Here is a 22,187-nt window from a genome sequence, read left to right on the forward strand (position 1 = left end):
ATAATCATTTTTAAAATCTTTTCAAGGATGAATCAACAAATAATTTTTAGGTGCGTGTACGGGAGGGGGGAATTATCAGAGGAAGTTGTTGTCAAATGACCTTTCTTTACTATGTAAAGTAAAAGAAAAAGTGAATTCTTAAGAGATAGCTTCCTCCTTTAGCCAACATGATCTGAGTCTACAACAAATGCCTAGATCTGAGATTTGGCTGGGGTGGGGTGGGGAGAGAAGAGATGAGATGGGATTTCATACATGGAAATCCATTATTAGAGCTTACCATCAGAGAACCAGTATGGGTTAGACTATGTAGCCCTGATATACCTCAGAAGAAATTCAGAGCAAGGAGAGATGAGGGTAGGGTCAAGTAATTATCTATGGACTGGGTTAATTAGAGAAGAGCGTAGTCAGCTTTCTTGACTTCTTATAAATTGAAGAATCACAGAGTCTCAGGGCTGCAAGGAAACATAATTAGGAAATGTGGGCCCACCGAAGTTAAGATCTTCCTCCTGCAGGTCTCACAGCTAGAGAGGCAGAACTACAGGTCCCAGGTCCTGTGTGCTGTTTCATGGGCAAGCATGTTGACACGCCTCCTCTCCCTTTGATCATAAGACAGAGATCTGAGAATAGTGCAAAAGAAAACAGTAAGATGAAATACAATATCAATTACAATAAAAAAACCCCATGACCATTTAATCTAGGCTCACAAACTGTTAGAAGCAGCTATTATATTCACATTGTTTGTCTTATGATGATAAAGGGGAATATCCTTTTTTTTTTCCAGATGGGAAAGAAAAAAGTAACATGACTTTACCCTAGGTTCTTTACAAGTCACAGGAAAAGAGTAAATGAACATGGGCTCTGTGTTGAATACTTTTCATAACCACAAGACAAATGGCTATATAGATCTATAAAGTGTAGACACTTTCGCCCTGGCTGGTTTGGCTCAGCAGTTAGAGCATCGGCCTGCGGTCCAGAGAGACCCAGGTTTGGTTCCTGCTTAAGGGTGCATATCTCGGTTGCAGTTTGTCCCCAGCCCTGGTTGGTTGTGCGGGTGTCAGCCACTCGATGTGTCCCTTTCATGTCGATGTTTCTCTCTCTCTCCCTCCCTCCCACTCTATCTGAACAAAAAAATGGAAAAATGTCCTCAGGTGAGGATAATAAAAATAAAATAAAATAAAATAAAGTGTAGACACTTTCTTATCTCAGTTGCATAAATTTTGTTCTTCCATTGACTGTTGGGTTAACTGGTTCTACTTCACTCTGCCTGTGGAGAAAGCATCAAATTAGGTGGCTAATCAGTAACACTAAAAAAAGTAAACCAGAGATACACTGATTAAATTGCTTATAATCAAGCTATTACAATCCTGTTTTTCCTATATATATCCTTACCAGCAAAAACAAATGTCAACTGCCTGGGAAGAGACACACCATTAATTAGGATCAATTAAAAGTTCTCTTCACCAAGAAAATGCTTCAAAACATTAACTCCTTGTATCTTACTATAGTAATAACCTATGAAGAAACTGATAGCATGTGCCCATGTGTTAGAGAAATATAACACCAATTACAAGAAATCTTTAGAATATTCTCCAAAGTAAAATATAATGTTCACTGCTATCAAAAGTTTGCTTCTTCCATGTTTTCAATTCTACCAGTGCCAGGCACACCTTGCCAAGTGTTCAAGATGCAAAGGACAAGATGTCACCACTGCCCTTTGGGGGCCTAGAGGAACTCTGCCTAGAGGAACTTTGTTCTAAACCCCAACAGTCCAGGGTGCTCTTACTAGATGTAAAAATACTAATAGAGAAGAGACAAGCAAGGAGCTCTGCCTGTGGAAGCTGGTGAGCAGTCATCAACGCTCCATCGGAACTAGGTCTTTAATAATACTCTTCCAGGCAGGAAGTAGGGAAGAGCATGAGAGGCCAACCAGTAAGGCAAGAAAGAGCAGAGCAGCCCTGGCCGGTTTGGCTCAGCGGTTAGAGCATCAGCCTGTGGTCCCGAGAGACCCGGGTTTGGTTCCCGCTGAGGGCATGTACCTTGGTTGCAGTTTGTCCCTGGCCCTGGTTGGCCGTGCGGGTGGCAGCCACTCGATGTGTCCCTTTCACGTCGATGTTTCTCTCTCTCTCTCTCTCTCCTACTCTATCTGAACAAAAAATGTCCTCGGGTGAGGATAAAAAAAAAAAAAGAGTAGGGCAGGTTTGTACATGGAGAATGTATGTGGTCAGTGCTCAGGCAGAGAAGCAGACTGTGGCCATATCATCAGTGGCCTTATATGGTGGGCTAACAAGTTAAGATTGTAACAGGTAAGTGTAGGCATGTTTAGTGTTTCCAGAAGATCAATCTGGCAGCCACGTGTGGAAGATGCATCTCAGGGAAGAAATCCCATTCTTAGTCTACTGCATCAAGCTAGGTGAGAAATGACGACGGCCTGTCTGCAGCATGGAGAAGAGGGAATACAAACATCTGGAAGACTCTGAGACAGTAGAGTTACTCAGATGACTACTGTATATGGGGGAAAAGTGATTCCTTTAGCTGAAACTGGCAAAAAGTTAGGAAGAGCCTCAGTGTCACAGAATACAAAAGGCAACAAAGTCAGGCAAAAATATAAATTTATAAACTTCTTTATAAATAGTCGATTATGCATTTTCTTTCTGCAAAGAGGCTATTTTCAGTAAATATTATTTATTCCTTTAAAAAAAATAATAAAATTCACCCTAATGGCTTTTGGTGTGCTGGAATAAATAATCACCAATTGTGCCAACAATTTTTGGAGCATTCTTCAACAGAGGAAATGCTTAGTCTTTGTACCTGAGATGCTCATGCCTCAGCAAGCTATACTACAGCATAAAATATACATATCAGAAATCAATTTGAAACAAACATGATATCATCTGCAGAAAGTGCCGCAGCATTTTTCCATTAGCTTTTAATGCGAGGAAAACAGAACTGAGAAGGTGACATTGTTTCACGGTTTCTAATATGGGTAGCTTCTGGGAGAGAAGCAGCATCAGAGATGCCAAAAATAGGGGATGCTGTGTTGCGTTGCCCAGATTCCCCCTTGAGGACTGAGGTTCTCATTCTCCTAGACCTAGGGAGTGTTGCTGGCTGACAGTTTTCAGCTGGATTACTCTTAGCCCTTTCACAAGGGCAGCCTGCATCTATTGGTTGATCGTTTGGGGCTGGGTATAAAGTCCTGGCTCCCTTAACTTAAGGTGTGTGTGGGTGGAGCGGGCATCTCTGAAGGGCCATCCCAACTCTAAAGCTCCCAGAAGATTGGCTGAGGCCCCTGCTGCAACTTCATCACAGCAGCTTCTCCCTCTGCCCAGTGCTGTTTTGTTACCTCTCACAGGTGATGTTCCCAAGAGCATTCATTCCCCAACAAACCTCTTGCACAAAAATCTCAGAGTACTTTTCCCTGGAACCCCAAACTGTGACACCTACCAGGTCCATAAACAGCTTTTCTTGAGCACCAATTACAGAGAATGAGGATGTCACTATAAAAAAAACTGTTATCAAAGGTAGTGGGTCTTGAACACAATGAGCCACACTTCACACAAATGATCTAAAGGACGTTGGATATAGTTATTTCATTAAAAGAATCATAGCACAAGGACAAATGAAAACGTGTATATTAAAACTAAGGACAGGAATTGAGTACAAGTATCTATCAGTCCTACATTACTTGGACACCATAAACCATCGTTTTTGGCTGTTTGTTTCTCTTCCTGTCTACTGCCCCGCAAAGCTGCTTTCACTAAGGTTTCATCACTGGGCGGGGGGTGGGTCGTGAGACCTCAAAAGATGCCTGTGTCCTCACTGCCACCTAATGGGTTCTTTGAGCATTAAGGCCTCCATTTTGTAATTTTTTTTTTAACTGCTGACACTGTATCAATAAAATGGCTATATGTGACAACGTTAAAGTATGGGCCAATAGTCTTTTTTTTTTATCCTCACCCGAGGACATTTTTCCATTCTTTGTTCAGATAGAGTGGGAGAGAGGGAGAGGAAGAGAGAGAGAGAAACATCGACGTGAAAGGACTCATCGAGTGGCTGCCACCTGCACGACCAACCAGGGCCGGGTACAAAGTGCAACCGAGGTACCACGTGCCCTTAGTGGAAACCGAACCCGGGTCTCTCTGGACTGCAGGCTGACGCTCTAACCGCTAGCCAAACTGGCCAGGGCTGGGCCAATAGTCTTAATGGGGTAAAACTTTGGGTCTCATTTTGGCTTCTGGAAAGTCATGTTAATTGTCTCCTTTTTCCTCTTTACATTTGGGAACGTGTATCCCATACTACCTGCAGGTTGATATACGTACCCTTAAGAAAAGATTGTTCTATTATTCACTGTGCAATAAAAGTGGTGTGTTATGTTCCAGGCTTTATCTGTGATAAATAAACTTTTTTTTTTAGCATAAATACATAAACTGGTGACATGAATGTGTGGGTGGGAAACATCCAGATAAAGAAGGTACTTTTAGGGGCTGTAATGCAGATGAATCCAATTAACACCGGGTTTAAAAGACCATTTTAAGGCTACTGCTAGAGGATATTATATGAGAAAGCCAAACAGGGCCAAAAAATGAAAAAAGCTCTGGTCACCACATCAGAGGGCAAGGCCCACTGGAGTCTCTCCTGTATGTGGGGAAGTCAAAGTAATTATTTCTCATGCTTTCCTTCCTGGCCTTCAAAGAGATCCTGTGACTGTTTCTGCCTCCACTGCCCACATCTTCCTGCTAAGCCTTGACCAATCTGGCTTTTTACAGCCTTTTGTTTCTGACAACCATATAGGCCTTTGTACTTTTCCATATTTCTTCTGAATTGTTCAGCTACTGCTGGCTCTTAAGTTGTCCCTCGACTATTTGCTGCTTTCCCTCACCATTCTCCAAACACATAACACCCCTCACAACTATTCTAGTCTATGAACACTTTTCTCCATCTTTTTATTTTGAAAATGTTTTAAACATACAGAAAAAGACTAGTACAATGAACACATATATCCTTCCATAATAACTGTTAACATTTTGCCATTTTAATTGTCTCTCTCCATATATACATATATATGATTTATACATATGAATATATATATTCATACACACACAAATTTTGTACAACTTTATATAATTTTTGGCTGAATCATTTGAAGGTATGTTATAGGTATTATGCCCCTTCATCCCTGAATAGGATATTCTCATAAGTAATCTACATAAATTTCACACCTAATAAAATTAACAATTCAGTATCATCTAATATCCAGTCCATATTCAAATTTCCCAAAGTGTCCTTAAAATTTCTTTTATAGCTTTGTTTCTCAAAATCAACACTCAATCAAGATCTACCCATTACATTTCATTGATATGTCTTTTGTCCCAATCTCAAGCAGTCTTCCACTATTTCTAATGACAGTAACTTTTGAAGAATTTAGGTCAGTTTTCTTAAAGAATGTTCCACATTCTGGAACTGTTTGGAGTTTTCCCCTAGTCAGTTTACTTGATCCTCTATTCCCGTATTTCCTGTAAACTGTAATGTGGGTCAAAAGGCTTGACTGTATTGAGGTTAAGTATTTTTGGCACAATTCCTTCAAAGGTGATGCTGTTACATAACAATGCATCAAATCAAGAGGCCTACAAAGTCTGGTTGTTCCAACATTAGTGGTGGTAAATGTGATCATTAGGTTAAGCTGGTGACTGTTGAATTTCTTCATTATAAGGTATATCTTCCTATTTGTAATTATTAAGTAATCTGTGGAGTGATACTCTGACATTGTGCAAATATCCTTCTTTTCCCTACCTCCTTTTACAAGATGGGTTTTAGCTTCTGTGGATGATGACCTGTGCCTAAATCATTGGGGAATGCACATGGTGATTTCTCCAATTCTCTCATTCCACCTACTTTTATTGGCTGGCATTATTCTATAAAGAATCCCTTCCCCCACCTTTGATTTTGATGATCACTGGATTTATAGACTAAAAAAAAAAATATCCAATGCTTTTATAATATATAGTCATTATTCTTTTTACTCTCATTGACTCACATCTGGCTAGGAGAGCCCTTCAAGCCGGTCTATGAACTTTTGACTTGGTCCTATTAGTTTTGGGGCACTTCTTTGCTTTCTGGCAAGATGTTCCAGGCTCACAATTGTACTTTCTGGGCCTGAGACCTGAAATCAAACATTTCTCGGAGAAATGCTGTTTCTTTTGTGGGGAATGGTATCTAGATATCAAGATATGGGCACTCTCCTATATCTGGGGTAACATTACATCTAGGAAATATATAAACAAGTCATCAGAGGGCTTCTCCCACGCCCCCCCAAAAACGCTTTATTTTCTATTTTTCTTCCCTCTTAAGTTTTAACTAACATAAATATATTATTTACTTTATCTATAGTAGGCATGAAAGTTTCAAAATTACATTATCAATAGTACTGTTAGCAATACATCTGTGACTGAGTTTTCGTTCTTTTTGCCCTCAGAATATATCCCACAAAGAATGTAAGAGTACTATTAAACACCACTTTCAAATAGGTCTATAGAACTTTGAATGACTTTGCCACTTCTGATCCTTGTAAAGCCTCAGACCATCTTTTCCAAACTGAATGAATTCTTGCTTTCTGTTTTCTGTTCTTTAGTGTTACACATAAAACAGAATAGCTGGAGATGCACATCCTGAGACTAGCAACGCAATGCAGACTCCCATGAACAAATCAGGAATGCTATGACTGATGGACACCTGCACTAGTCAGAGTCCATTTACAGTTGTTTTTCCATCAACCTTAAATGAATGATGCCATGTAAGTCATCCAGGCTATGTTTTCAATGCACTGTACCCCAAAATACCCAATAAATACAAAAAGGCAGTAGCATGCCCTGAAGCAAATCTCCATCTAAACAGTCAAAATACCTATTATGACTAAAGAGGACAAAGAGCATAAGCAATTATTATGACTATGTACACATCTCTAATCCACCCCTTCAGGCATTTGTCAAGAGCAAAAAGAAAAAAAAAAAAGTAGGCAAATCTGGGGCTACTCTTAGTCAGGAAGGAATACAATAAAAGATAATTAAATAATGCAATCTCCTTATTTAACCAACACGCACTGTATTAGTTTATTGGGCCCTGCAGTGGACTGGCACATTTCCAAAGGTAGCTGCTATACCTTAATTTTCTTTAGCAGTTTAAAATTTTTCTTTGAAAGAAATATAAGTAAAAGTGAAATAGCTGTGTATTTTGATGACAACTTGGAGCCTTTAAATTTTACTTACTACCAGTTTTCAATAAAATAAATACCAGATTTAAAGAACTAGTGACTTTAGATGACTCTTTTTGAAGAATAAATACGATTACATTTGAATGAGAATGTTTTAAAAACCAGACACTATAAGTAGATGTTGACACTTCAAAGGAGGTGGGAAGTCAGAACACCTATTTGATGTATCACTCTTAAATCAAAGTTTATATTTGCTCCAGTTTTGTCTTTAGTAGCACATAAAATCATTGTGAAAATTAAATAAACACATGTAAAAACTGCCTGTTATACAGATGTTACCATCTCTTTGCGAGGAACTACAATTCAATGTAGCTTCTTTCCAAATATAATCTACATTGCACAGAGGGAGAGAATAAAATCAATCCTGAAAGCAAAAACTATCAAGAGGATAAAGAAATCTATACTGGAGTTTATAAGAAATATTTTCCTAAATGTTTTTTTTTGGGGGGGGGGGAGGTTTACACAACTATAAAGTTTATTTTATATTCAAGGAAAATCCTTCTGGCAGTTTTAATACACAATTCGAATAAGAGCAGTTGTCAAAAACTACATTATATTTTAAACAAATTTCTACTACATATTAAGGAAAAATTCCTTTCTGGTTTGTCTTCCCCCTTAATGCTATAGCTACACACTGCTGCCCTCTGCCGCATTTTCGATTCTTGCAAATTGCCACTCCAGTCATCACAAACCTGGTTTCCATCTCTGCAGATTACCTGACTCAATGTGAGGAATATGTGTGGGTAAGTAGGGAAGAAAAGGGAAGGCCCCTTAAAAACATACAAACAAACAAGAAGGCACAAAGGCAAGATGTCATATCCAAAAGAGTTATTCCATCTGAGAAGAGGACCTTCTTAAGGTTCTAGCAACAGACCCCAATCTCCTGGAGAAGATTCTTTCTTTCCTGGCATTCATATAGCAGCTTCTTTGTGTCCCAAGTCTTTATGTTTTATAACTAGTTTAACTGGGGGAAAAATCATATACGTATGAAAAAAAAGGGTTTTTAGTAAAAAGGGTAATCAGTGAAAACATTTGACTTCCACTCCAGATCTCTGAGTAGGTTCGTGTACCCGTTCAGAAGTAATATAATATATATTAGAAACATGCACCCTTACTGCACATTTCTTTTAAAATATAAACGGAAGTAACCACACCACTGTTTATCACTTAAGACTATATCTTGAGGAACGTTCCCTATCAAGCAAGATTAACCTATATAATTAACTTAAATCACGTGGGTTCTAACAAGATAGGCTTTAAATAAATCAATCTCCACTAGGTTCTGCCACAATTTATTTAGTTTTTTTGTTGCTGCTACTAAGGTTATTATTATTATAAAAATCAATGGTTCTAAAACTTGACAGGACTTTGGTTTCACCTGGAGGGCTTGTTTAAACAGGTTGCTACCCCCCCCACCCCCGGCTGGTTTGGCTCAGTCGTTGGAGCAGCGGCCCAGGGACCCAAGGGTGGCCCACAGATCCAAGGGTCGCGGAAGGTGGCTGCAATAAATCCCGCCCCAGCCGGGTCATTTGGGAGGCAGCCAATCAGTCACATCGATGTTTCTCTCTCTCCCTAATATCCTCGGGTGAGGATTAACAAAACAACAAACAGGTTGCTAAACTCAATCCCAGCGTTTCTGATACCTATATGGGGTGTGTACTGAAACTCTGCAGTTGTAATATATTACCAGGCCATGCTGACGCTACCGGTAAGGGGACCACACTTTGAGAGCTACTAGTACGAATGCTGCATTAAACCCGTTACCGCCATCTCCCAGCACTGCTCGCCTAAGGCGGTCCACGCGATTAACTCCCTAGTGAACCTCAAGAAGGGACCGCCAACACCCAGTCCCACAGGAACCGCACGACTTCCCCTCTCCCAGCCGGAACTGGTAAGACAAAACTGCCCCTGCCGGGCGCAGGCCAGCTACGCCACTTCCTTCCTACTAAACCCCGCCCCACTCTGCGTCTCTAACGCCGCCCAGTGGGCGCTAAGAGTCACGTGACACGGGCGGCCTCTCGCGAGGGTTTTTAACTTCTCGCGAGATTTCGCCCGCCTCTGTCTTTTCCTCCTCCCAGTGCCCGGCTTTCCTCCCCTCCCCCTCATCGCCGACCGAGTTCTTTTCAGACGAGTCGCCTTGTTGTCGCCTCGGAAATTTTCCTAGCTGCTGCTGCTGCTACCGCCGCTGCCACCCCTGGGCTCATTTGCCCCGACCCCTTCCCGCCGCCCCGCCCCCAACCCCACACAAGGTAACAAACCCCGCGAGGGAGAGAGGAAGGCCTCGCCGGCCCCGGCCTCTCCCAAGTCGAAGGAGGCCCGAGGCCGGCAGCCGACCGCGCTGGAGAGGCCTGGCGCCGGCAACAGTGTTAGGAGCCCGGGCCTCCTCTGCCACCCGGAGTTGAGCCCTGAGCGGCCCCGGCCGGACTTGGGGCTTCCGGGCCGTGGCGGCGAACCTGGCTAACCCGGGGAACCCGTCGAGGGGGCTTGGGGCGCGGGAGGCCTCTGAAGGACAACCTCGGCCGTTTTGGGTGGAGCCTGTTTGGGGGTGTGGGGTCCCGGCACCGTGGGCATCCGCCCGGTTCTGCGTTCGGTTTCCTTGGAAGCTGATGTTTGGGTTTCGAGGTCTGAAATCATCGGCCAAGTTGTGGCGGGCTTAGAGGCGGGGGTACAGGGGTGCGGAGCGGAGCAGCCCGGCTTGTTGTCGCCTCCCTGGAGCCCTTCCAGATTCCAGGCTGTCGTTGGACGCGCACTGTAAGGCCGGGGCGTCCTCTAAAGCCCCGAGTGTTTGCTGTTAGTCCAGAAAGGCCTCTCTCGTGGCCTTTCAGGAGCAGGAGGATTTGGTGAAAGGCACGGTCCTTGGACTGCCGAATAGGGAGAGTATCTGCTGGGTCTTTCACCCAAGGAAATCCGCCGGCGCTGTTCAAGGGGCTGCGTGAAAGACTTCTGCTTAATGAAATTTAAACACACTCATTCATAGAATAATTTATCTACAGAGAGTTATTTGTGTAGTTAATCCAAACGCCATTTATGTTTGGTGTTGGAAGTGTTTTTCAGTGCTTCTAAATATTTTTTTTTAGAAGTGTTCACTCTTCCAACAGATTGTTTTGGGGGAGAGGAGCAGGTGAAGATATAACAACTCTTTTAAATGAACGCAACACAGTGCCTTATTACTGAAGTTTAAAGAAAATTAGAAATTCTTTTTCCTCTCATCAGCTTTTCTCTGAACTAAGAGTAGAGGTGATGGTGATAAACCAAGCTGCAATGAATTATATATAATGACTGGGAGCAAAATTGGTAAGGTTAATTCAGGCAGACTGGGAATTATTTATTTTTGTGTTTGTTTGTTTTCATGGCCTTACCCTTTTTTCCCCTCCAGATGTCAGAGGATCTAGCAAAACAGCTGGCAAGCTACAAAGCTCAACTCCAGCAAGTCGAAGCTGCACTGTCTGGAAATGGAGAAAATGAAGATTTGCTAAAATTAAAGAAAGATTTACAAGTAAGTATGAGGGGACACTTATAGTTAAATTATTCAAAAAGAATAGTTCTATGGTTTTCAAATGATTTATTGCTTAGAATCTATAGGTTTCCAAAGCTCCCCATGGAGGTGGTGTTTATCCCCTTTCTTTGTGTATATTCGCATAGGTATACATGGCTTGTAGAAGTTGTTTCCTCAGTATGCATACATCAACATGTGTGAAGCATTGCCCTTTGTTATGCAAATCTTGTGTGCTCAAATAATAAATTGACTTTAGAAGTCTGTCAAACTTACTAAAGAAGAGATACGTATAACTTTACAATGGCAAGTGCGTTTACATTTCAAGACCTGGCAAAGGAAATTTAGTTAAAAAAATAACTAAATTTAGTTAAAAAATAACTGAAATTAAAGGAGAAAAATAAAACTTGATTAAGCTTCTTTTTAATGCCACATGATTCTTTGAAAATGTGAGTGTGTGTTTGTGTGTATCAAAGCTAGCAGGTAACACCTTGTATTGAAAACACATAAAAATATGTAGAAGATACTTGTTTTCTGCATAAGTGTTACATAATGTTTGAACTTAAGGGTAGTTGTTGACACTTGTTGAAGTTAAATTGAATCTATGTGAAAGGAATCTTGTTTGTCATGGAGAGATCAAGATCAGTAGATAATGACACCTGCTTTTATGAGCGGGAGCAGGGGGATTTCAAGACAAAGTCATAACAGTAAATATCTGTTTCTCAGAATACTAGGTCGATTAATAAAAACTTCACATATAAGATTTGTAAATATATATGACTTTTCATCTTAACAGTATTGAGAACTTAAAATTTTGAACCTGCTTTGTATAGTTTTAAAAGGTGTTTTGATTAGATGGCTTTCTGTACTGATTCAGTACAAAACTTGAATCATCTTTGTCTTATCTAAGTAATCCTTTACCTCTCTAGCATCTTTTGCCCATTAAAATGATTAACAATTTGCCCTGGCCGGTTTGGCTCAGCGGTTAGAGCATCAGCCTGCGGACCAGAGAGTCCCGGGTTCGGTTCCCGCTAAGGGCATGTACCTCGGTTGCAGTTTGTCCCCGGCCCTGTGTGGGTGGCAACCACTGGATGTGTCTCTCTCACATCGATGTTTCTCTCTCTCGTCCTCCCTCTCCCTCCCATTCCATCTGAAGATAAATGCCAAAAAATTAAAATGATTAACAATTTAGGGATATTAGAACTGCAAACAAATGAAAATTATTTGACATGGAGTCCAGATTCAGGATTCTGAAAGAGCTTATCTTGGCATAAGTAAGATGTTGAACATTTTCAGGTTCAAATTCTAGATTTAGGCTAAAATTTCATGACGTTGCAATGGTAAGTTATTTTTGAAAACAGGATCCTTTTTCAATATGTAGAAGTCAGACCAGTAGATATCAGGGTGCTAGTCAATAAAAAACGTTTGTGGAGCAATTTTTCCCACTCTCAGGCCAACTTCTTGCCTCAAAGAGAGATCCTGGCATGCCCCTTTCATCTTTTACCATTTTAAAAGCAGTCCTCTTTTTCTTTCAGGAAGATGAACCATTGAGTACAATGTGCCTACATTGCCTCTTGGGCAGTGAGAGAAAGAGTGTATGTGGATCTGGTCAAGGGGAAGTTGGGAGTGAAGGTTGAAACAGCATGATTATGATTTTTTATATTTCTAGAATGAATTGTCAGACCCTGGGTAGACTAACTTGTCTTATAGTGAAATGATCTGTGGAAGTACCATAGGGAGAGAGACCATTGTGGTAGACCTTGTAAGTATGAAAATGGTTTACTTAGGATTCAGTTAATAATGCCCTGGGGGGGCTCATTTAACTATAAAATAATCATTTTTCTGTAACTGTTTAGAACACCACTGTACAATAGAACTTTCTGTATTGATGGAAATATTCTATATCTGCTCTATGGTATTGTAGCCACTAAGCACATATGGCTATTGAATATTTGAAATATGGCTAGGGTGGCTAATAATACGAAATTTTGATTTTATTTAATTAAGTAGCCCCATATGACTACCTTATTGTATGGCACAGATTTAGAAGCTTAACTTCTAACACTTAAGGTAGTAATAATACCGAATGTTTTTTCCTGGCCAAACTTGATTGGTTTCTTTTCCTCTTAATTTATAATGAAAAATTTATCATTTTGGTTACTAGATTTAGGTCTCTTTTGAATTAAAAACTATTGAAAGATGGAAGGCATCATTTAAGATTAGATAAATTCTGAAAAGTGTTTAGATCTCTGCTTTTATCTAGTTATTATTGTCTTCATTGACTACAGTCACAGCTTTTATTTAGCATGGGTTTAATTTTTTTTTTTTTTTTTTTCCTTCTCTGCTGTCTGGGATGTTCTTCTGGTCATTGATATTTAATTCTGCCTTTTATGTTTGCTGAGAAGTCTGTTCAGACTGATAGTTTGTGGCCTCCTTTGTTTTCTTGTGTCCCTCTTATGGAATGTCCTTATTCTGGTTATGAATTTGTTTGCCCTTTCATTTATGACAAATACTCTTTCTGCGTATTTTCAATGACTTCCATTTTGCCAGTAAGGCTTCCATTTTTATCTCTTTATATACTGTCTTTTCTCTAGAATAAAGTTACTCAGCAGGCAGCAAATTGATCTACTGAAGTTCTAATTGCCTTTCTTTTTTCACTTAAAAAAGTGGGTATAGTAAAATCCAGGCTAGCTAGCTGACTAGCTCCCCAAGCAGTCTATGATAATCACAGAAATAGTCAATTTATTAAGCTGTTTTGCTGAATAAAACTGGTTCTAAAGGAGGCAGGGGTCAAGTCACTTGTCTCATATATTACAGTGGCTCTCTGCATCCCCGAAACGCCTTCCTTCAGTAAGCAGAGTGCTTGAGTGCATCCCCTTTGACCTGCTGATATGTAGATCACAACATCTGATGCTTCCTGGAATTGCCGATTACTGTAACTGCTGCCCATCTGTCAATGAAGGAGCAGTTTCAGAACTCAGACTTGGGGGAGGAAAAGTAATTAATGGTATGTACCTTTAAGAACCCCCTCATACATAAAATAGTTTCTCTAATACTTTGGTCCATATGCACATGTGAAGGACAAAATTCAGAAGGGTCTTCATAGTTTGTTGGGCGGGGCATGTAAAATATGGCAAAGTAAAAGGACAATTAGGGATAAATGCTGTGGAATTTTTAAAAAGTTCAGAGCTCTGAAAATTCTTTATAATATGTATAGCTTTTCAGGACCCTTTTTACCTTTGGTAAAAATGTATTTCCGTGTGAGAATATAGTAGGAAGGTATTCTATCCTAAGAGCAATAGAGTTCCAAATCTGCCACCTACAAATGCAGAATTCATGTTTGTGCTTTAGTAGGTAAATGATCACTAATTAGATGGAATTATTTAATGATAGAGGTTGTATGGACTCTTGAGTCAGGCTTATATTAGATTACATTCCTGGCCCTAAATGTGGTTTATTAAAAACAAGACTGGATAATTTACTCTCTTTTGTATAGCATGATATATTTATTTGGAAGTTCTTTGCTTTATTTGCAAAGGTTCATCTAATTAAAAGGTATTTGAATGGCTACTTGGCACCTAATAAAACTTCATTAAAGATACTACTATACTGAATTTTTAACTCAAACTTGAGTTTTCTAGTTTTTTTATTCGCAAAATTTTTTAATTCACAAAACTAATCTTTCTTCAAGGCCTTAACATTCCCTCTTTTTTTAGGTTCAAATATTCGTTTTTCAGAAATAGCCAAGAAGATTTAGAATCTTAGATGAGAGGTAATATTTAACTTTCTTGGCTACTGAACCAGAACACTATTTATAAAACCTCAGTGGGAGCCAGAAGAAACTCAGTACAGGGTTTAACTTGCTAATTTTTCTCCCAAAATACACAGTGTGATGTTTTAAGATATTTTGTATGCAATAGGAGGGGAACAGGTATGCAGGTTCTTAAATCAGATAAGATTATGCATAATATGGGTCATCATTAGAGTAAAAATACAGCAGACAGGTAGCAGATCTATCAATTTGTACTATTTCATAGGTTTTTTAAACCAGCCCTACCAAATACCTTTGAATGAAGCCAATAAGTATAAGTCTGAATTACAAAAAAAAACATTTGCCACACAGAAAGATACTACTTGTTCTGTGTGTGAACATTTACTTTTTCCTTTTAAATGAAGCTGTGCTAATGTGCTTAATGTTAAGGTATTGGGATATTTTAAATTAAACCTGGTAACTTGCTTACCTGGATGAGGTAAGTTTTATAAGTGAATAGGAAGACTAATGGCTTTTTACATATGCCTACAGTATTTTAATTTTTTTTCTTCATTGATTTTTAAAGAGGAAGAGGGAGTAAGGGAGAGAGACACATGGATGAGAGAGAACATTGATTGGCTGCCTCCTGCGTGCCCCACCCCCCACTGGGGATCAGGCCCACAACCTGGGCATGTGCCCTGATGGGGAGTTGAACCAGTGACCTCTTGATGCATGGGCTGATGCTCAACCACTGAGCCACACTGGCCAGACATGCCTACAGTATTTTAGTAGAAATCTATATGAGCAGGAACATTTTTATTACTACAGTAATAAGGCTGCTTCAAGTGTTTTGGGGTTTGTGGGTATGTGGGGCATGTTAGCTAGGCAGTTAATAGTATTGTAATACCCTGTAAAACAATACAGTTATATGAAATATACAGGACGTAGATATGGGATCAAAGTGACTTGAATCTAGCTCAGTCCTTCATAATTGACTGTTTCTCATCTTTACAGAGAGCTATTCAGCTAAACTTGACACACATCATGCGTGGCACAAGCTCAAGTCAACCCTGTTTTCTTTTTAAGTCGAAAGGCAATTGTCTGAGTTTAAATCCCACCTTCACCTCTGTATAAAATACTGTATCTTAGTTTCTTCATGGGGATAATCACAGTATCTACATCATAATTTTGTTATAAATTGCAAATAAATATGTAGAGTATTTAAATGCTGTATGGTGAGAGAGCTGTCGTCACCAAAAATGGAAAGAACTTGCTTGTTAAAAATAGGTGACAATGTGACTTATAAAAATAATAGGATTTTTGGTTTTTCTTTTTAGGAAGTTATAGAACTAACCAAAGACCTTCTGTCAACTCAACCTTCAGAAACTCTTGCAAGTTCAGACTGTTTTGCTTCTAGTCAGCCCACTCATTCATGGAAAGTAGGGGACAAGTGTATGGCAATCTGGAGTGAAGATGGACAGTAAGTGTAGAAAAAAACTAACTATAACATGAAATAATAAAATACAATGGTAAGATGTTTTTATTCAGTTTGAACTACCCTATTTTGATCTTTCTGTATAGCCAATGTGGTTAATAGAGCCAATTTAATTCTTGGGTGGTTACCATTAATACAGTTTAGGTTTTAGCTTTGGATTAAGTTTTGGGGCAGAAGAATGGCTAGGATCCTAGAGGAAAGAAAACTAAAAGCAGAGGAAAATGAATGGATATTTAAAAAAATAATCGAAACTTTTTTTTCTCAACTTGAAAATTGAGTGAATGGTTGGCTATCTTAGATGTTTAGGAATAGTGCACACTGAAATTACTCCTATGAGAAATATATTTTCTCAAAGAGATTGACTAAAGCACATTTAGTAGACATGTAAGGGACTTTCTTGGCAAATATTGATTAGGACTTCCTTCTAGGATAGCAGATGGCCAACTCCAACCACTCTTATATTATCTTTGCCTAAGGGCCATTTGATTATAGAACTTTCATTTTAGACACGTGTAATAGTTGAATCACTGCAGTATAAGTCTTGTAGGCTGAGTACTAAACCTTTACTCACCTGCTTACAGCCATGATATCTTTACAGGTGTTATGAAGCGGAGATTGAGGAGATAGATGAAGAAAACGGCACCGCTGCAATCACCTTTGCTGGCTATGGCAATGCTGAAGTGACTCCACTGTTGAACCTCAAGCCTGTAGAAGAAGGAAGGAAGGCAAAGGAGGACAGTGGAAGCAAACCCATGTCTAAGTAAGTGACCTTTTAGCATTTTTAATGTGTAATCTTCCCCACTTGGGTATTTGAGGTGGTCTGCAGAATCTGTGCCAGGCTAGTTTAGGTTAAAAAGGTTATAATATTGTTTACCATTATTTTGAAGATTAGCAATATAAGGTCATTCATTCTCTGTATTTATATGTCTAGGTAAGGTGAGGGCATTTGGGTTACCACTTAGGTATTCAATAAATATTTATTAAGTGGATACTATGTATACTATTGCTAACTCAGATGCTGGGGTTCCACAATAGTGAAGACCAACTTGGGCCTTGTCTTGACTGAGTTTATAGTCTAGACAACAAAATACATAATTAAAGAAGAACTTTAATAATAAAGTATAGAAGTCATGAAGAAAACATAATGAATACTTTAAGGGAACTAAGAAACAGTACCTAAACTGCACTTAGTCATTAGGGCAAATTTCTTTGAGACAATGACATCTAAACGTTAGAGATCTGAAAAGAAAGGAGTTAGCCAGCTAAAGCACTAGAAGGTATGACTTTGAGCAAGCTGCTTATCTTCTGTTTTCCTCATCTGTAAAGCAGGGACAATAGTATCTAAATTATGAGGTTATTACTTTTACATGATAGCATTAATAAAGCATGTAGCATTATTCTTGACACACATTAAGAGCTCAATAAATGTTTACTTTTAAAAAGGAAAATAAGGTTAGAACATAGAAGTATAATTCCTGTGGTAAAACCTTGGGGCTTGAGGCTAGGTGGTTTGACAAGAGGAGTGGTTAGAGAGGTAGTGGCCAGATCATAAAAGCTTTTGAAAGCCACTGATGCATTTCACGTAGAGGAGATATGTGATCAGATTTGAGCTTCCCAATGATCACTGGCAGCAGAGAGAAGGCTGCTACTACTATGATCCAGGTGTAGATGGGTGGCCAGAACCCAGAGAGTAGTAGAGTGAAGATGGTGAAGTGTACAGTTTGACAGGTATTTAAGAGGCAGAATTAATATTTTGGTTAACTTCTGCATATTTGCTACAATTTGCCATCTTTTGGATTTGTCAAAGTTTTCAAAACTTAAGTTGCTTTATAAGTATATTTGAATTTAAGAAAATTGTCTAGTAAAATAACATTTGATTTAAACATCCCAATAAGAAAATCAGATGTAACATCTCTATTTTTAATTTTTGACATCTGTGTAAAAAGCCACACTTAGCTTCATAGGGGTGATTTTACAAAGGAGTCTAGATCTTATTGCCTCTTTTTAAAGACCTTTCTTCATCCTATTTTGGTGAGAAGTCAGTGTTGACTGAGCAGAACTTATTGTGAGAGCTTTAGGCTCTGATTTTCACTATTTTTTGGAAAACCCCAGTTTTTGTGTTAAAAATCGTTAGCTATTATTTCCCTTTGTGCTGCTGTGCTCTTCCAATCTAAATTAAATAAAGTTTTATGTTCATCTAATCTCTTCATACACTTTTCCCAAAGTAAGCATATTACACTTGCTGTCTGTTAGAACTTGATAGAAGGTTTAGACATCTGTTGACACTCATCTTATTCCTAAAAAACAACTTGCAGGAGCTGTGTAAACATCAAATAAAAAGTCATAGTTGAAATATTTGATTTAAATGGATAATAGACTATTGTTATGTTTGAACGTGTCCAAGGATATTTCAAAAACATTTATTAGTGGCGATGGGTGATGGGCATTGATGTTAGTGCTTTTATTCATGGGGAGAAGTGTATTAAGTTTATTAGTTTTTGTTCTGGGTTTTTGTGTGTGTGTGTGTGGTAGTTCCTTTTTTTTTGCACTGCTAAATATCCTCAAGGAAATCATCTTTTAAATCTTAAGAGCTGACATTTAGTTGTTATATCCACACAGAAAAGAAATGATTGCCCAGCAGCGTGAATATAAAAAGAAGAAAGCTTTGAAAAAAGCACAGAGAATAAAAGAACTTGAGCAGGAGAGAGAGGACCAGAAAGTGAAATGGCAACAGTTCAACAACAGGGCCTATTCTAAAAACAAAAAAGGCCAGGTTAGTACATTTGTACCAACTTTCATACTTTGTTAATATGAAAAGTGCAACTATCATTAAAATAACTTTAAAATGAAAAAGGGGGTACACATCAATTTTAAAAAATACTGGATCTTAAATTCAAAATCCTCTTCAATCTTCAGTTTGGCTTATTGAAAAAAATCTTCATTAGCTACTGTCTCTGCAATAGAAACACTATGAATGAGAGAATTTATATCAGAATTACAGAAGATCTAGGTTTTTTCCTTCTATAAACTAAAATTTGAAAAATTATTTGCTATTTTACCACTTAAAAGGAAGAATGTTGAACCATACTTGCTTCGTTAACATGCCTCTTATGATGGACATCACTGGTAGATTTAATTTAAAAGAGCCCAGGTTCCCTTGATGTACTTTTCCTTCTAAGTGTATTTTGTGATTTTTATCGTTTCCAAGGCTAATCAAGAACAATGGTTTCTGTTTCATTTCCCTTAGGTAAAGAGGAGTATTTTTGCTTCACCTGAGAGTGTAACTGGCAAAGTTGGAGTAGGAACTTGTGGAATTGCTGATAAACCTATGACACAGTATCAAGATACCTCTAAATATAATGTCAGGCATTTGATGCCTCAATAATCAGAAAAACTGTTGGATTTCATCTCTGCAGGGCTTTACATTTACCTTTTTATCCTTATATTTTTCTAAAGGTAAATTATTTGTTAGATGAGTAAGGAAGATACCATTGTCGTCTTTGTTTGACTTCAATAGAATGAAACTTGAAGAAATTGCATTTGATAACTGCTATTCATTTAACTTGCTTCATTACTACTACCACAGTTTCCTCACAGTTTGTTGGGTAAATTTAGCAACTTTTCTAGATAGATGCTGCTTAAATAAAGCACTTAGATGAATTATTGATCTTCCTAATATCAGGCCCCATATTTTTTGTAAAGTCCTAACTTGGAACTTTCAGAACCTTTGAACTTACGACGTATTCTAGCAATTCACTGGAACATCAAGGCAAAACACCAAACTTCTACAGAGATCTTTTTGTTTTCCTTCAACTATAATTTAGCTATTGGCCAATTAAGCCTAAAATAGATTAATTTGTAAATGGCAAAGTCTGTTTTGAGGTTTTTCCTTCCATAACTTGTTTCCTAAGTCTATTAGGTCATCTCGAAGTGTATCCAGCTCTTTTATTCTTTTCATCGAGTTTTAGTTTTATGTAAGAAACCATGTAGGACCAGCTACGTTTTCTAATTTTTTTTTGTGTACGTTTGCTTTTTTCCTGTGTTGGTTTTTCACTTATGGTAGTGCTACCATTTTTTGGATGTGAAATGTTTATATGAGAAAAAAGCTAATGTATAGCCCTGTATACAGTGTAGATACTATTTTTGTAAAAAAAAGAAAAAGGAAAAAAAACCAAGGCTAAATTAATGAACAAGAGTACTGAATGTTTCATTATTAAAAATTTACTGTATTTCTTGTGCATTAATCTGACCATAATTTCCCTGTATATTATGTTCATGTAGCTGAGTTTGCCATTTTTGTTAACTAGATCAAGTTGTCAGCATTTGCTGGTGTAGGTGAACATCAGTTATCCTGAGTTGAGTTTAAGCCAAATATATGCATAGAAAAAGGTCTTCCTGTTAATGGAAGATGGTGATTTTTAGGATGTGTTAATTTCAGTTTTTGTATGTTTAACTTTTATTAAATAAAGTGTTTTTAAAATCTCCAGGGTGTGTTATCAGAAAGGTAAAGTCTTTGATAATGATTAAGTCTCAGTGTCCTTGCACATCATTTCCACAGAAGAGAATGAGTATGATAAAGGTTTCAATAAATCCTTATGTACTCCCCCCTCCCATTAGACATAAATTGGATTCTGAAGGGAAACTAGTTTTATTTTAAGGAATTATGCTTTGTGTGGAGTTTTCTGTAAATTTTTGATATAAAGGGAAAATAAAACTTTTTATTTCACGAATTTAAATTTTTTTTGTAAATTGAAACTTTTAGGAGGATAGTGGTGAGAGGTAGAATATTTCATCTTGCCCTTCCACCTCCTGACCCAGGAAATTATTTTTCATTCTTAAATTTTTGGCCACCAGGGAGAGAACATAGGATAGAATAAATGGTGAAAAATTTGTAAATACAAGGTACAAATTACAGTAGAAAAGGGGCCATTTAGATTAATGCTCTACTGCTCTCCGACAGCACATATCTTGGTTGTGGTTCATCCCCGGCCCCAGCTGGGCTCATGTGGGTGGCAACCAGTCAATGTGTCTCACATCGATGTTTCTCTCTCTCTCTCTCTCTCTCTCTCTCTCCCCTCCCTCCCTCCCTCCTGCTGTATCTGAAGATAAATGTAAGAATATCCTTAGGTGAGGATAAAAAAAAATACATTAATGCTGTTGTTACTAGTTGTAACGTACTAATAATTAGTATCCTTGAAGGATTGCAGTGGAAACTATTTAAAAAAATTTTTTTAATCCTCACCCAGTGTTATTTTTCTATTTATCTTTAGGTAGAGTGGGAGGGAGAGAAAGGGAAAGAGAAACATTGATGTGAGAGGGACACATCGACTGGTTGCCTCCTGTACATGCCCTTAGTGGAACCGAACCTGGGACTCTCTGGTCTGCGGACCGACACTAACCACTGAGCCAAACCGGCCAGGGCTAAAACATTTTTTGAAAATAGGCATATATAGCATGAGATCAGGAGCCCTTGTGTCAAAGACTTAGATGTGGGTCTTTGAAAAGTCTTAGGTGTCAGGATGAGGATAGTGTCTCTGGATTAGATTTAGAGTTAGGATGCCTAGGGAGATAGAGTACCTGTCTTGTGTCATGTTAAAGATGAGAAGCATCACATTTACAAGTGATGGTTAAGCTCTCAATATTCTGAAACCAAATAAAACACTTGGTCTTATGAAGCCTTGTTGTAAAATTTAATTTAGAGTTTCCCATTAAGAAAGGACACTGCCCTGGCTAGTTTTGCTCAGCAGTTAGAGCATCAGCCCGCAGACCAGTGAGACCCGGGCCCTCGTCGGGGTCGTGGAAGAGGCAGCCAGTTGATGTGTGTCTCTCCCATCAATGTTCCTCTCTCTTTCCCTCCCTCCTACTCTGAGGATAAATGGAAAAATATCCTCGGGTGAGGATAGAAAAATAAAGGGGACTTGACAAGCTCCATAACTGACAGATCGTGTTGTTAGTCATTTAGGCCCCCCAAGTAGCTATGGTTGCATGCATCTTTTCAAAACTTGACATTTGACTTTATTGTTATCAAACAGTTGAAGGAAAGAACAGTCTTAACACCCCCAAAATAAGTAAAATTAAAAATCACAGGTAACATGCTTTTTAAATTAACATGTAGAAAGACCATATTAGAAGACTATATTGAGCCCAGACTGCTGTGTTTGAATCCTGGCTCCCTTATTTACAA

General features: G+C 38.6%; 1 protein-coding gene and 1 long non-coding RNA gene across 4 annotated transcripts; one reads left to right on the forward strand and one right to left on the reverse strand.

Annotated features, from left to right (window-relative positions):
- Positions 1 to 508: 508 nt before the first annotated feature.
- Positions 509 to 16,674, reverse strand: LOC118632468. Its single transcript, XR_004960034.1, has 3 exons — positions 16,575 to 16,674; positions 10,624 to 10,736; positions 509 to 617 (listed from the first exon to the last, which is right to left on the reverse strand). It is a non-coding gene; the product is annotated as an uncharacterized LOC118632468 (long non-coding RNA).
- SMNDC1 (survival motor neuron domain containing 1) lies at positions 9,338 to 20,988 on the forward strand. Of its 3 annotated transcripts, XM_036265602.1 has the most exons (7): positions 9,387 to 9,513; positions 10,641 to 10,760; positions 13,575 to 13,764; positions 15,850 to 15,988; positions 16,602 to 16,763; positions 18,623 to 18,776; positions 19,251 to 20,988. In XM_036265602.1, the coding sequence occupies exons 2-7, from the start codon at positions 10,641 to 10,643 to the stop codon at positions 19,386 to 19,388; spliced, it is 903 nt and encodes a 300-aa protein (XP_036121495.1). In that variant the 5' UTR covers positions 9,387 to 9,513; the 3' UTR covers positions 19,389 to 20,988. The 3 variants fall into 3 exon arrangements, with proteins under 3 accessions (XP_036121496.1, XP_036121495.1, XP_036121497.1); XM_036265603.1 differs by lacking the exon at positions 13,575 to 13,764 and having other exon boundaries at positions 9,338 to 9,513; positions 15,846 to 15,988; positions 19,251 to 20,489; XM_036265604.1 differs by lacking the exons at positions 9,387 to 9,513; positions 10,641 to 10,760 and having other exon boundaries at positions 13,475 to 13,764; positions 15,846 to 15,988.
- Positions 20,989 to 22,187: the final 1,199 nt, after the last annotated feature.

This window comes from Molossus molossus, unplaced genomic scaffold (assembly GCF_014108415.1).
Source record: "Molossus molossus isolate mMolMol1 unplaced genomic scaffold, mMolMol1.p scaffold_m16_p_17, whole genome shotgun sequence".
NCBI classification, from domain to species: Eukaryota; Metazoa; Chordata; class Mammalia; order Chiroptera; family Molossidae; genus Molossus; species Molossus molossus.

Excerpts from the sequence above, each read along its gene's own strand:
- SMNDC1 (XM_036265602.1), top strand. The coding sequence starts at position 10,641 with ATGTCAGAGGATCTAGCAAAACAGCTGGCAAGCTACAAAGCTCAACTC. Across the intron at positions 13,765-15,849 it reads GGGAGGAAAAGTAATTAATG|TTATAGAACTAACCAAAGAC; the intron begins GTATGTACCTTT and ends CTTTTTAGGAAG. Across the intron at positions 16,764-18,622 it reads GGAAGCAAACCCATGTCTAA|AAAAGAAATGATTGCCCAGC; the intron begins GTAAGTGACCTT and ends ATATCCACACAG.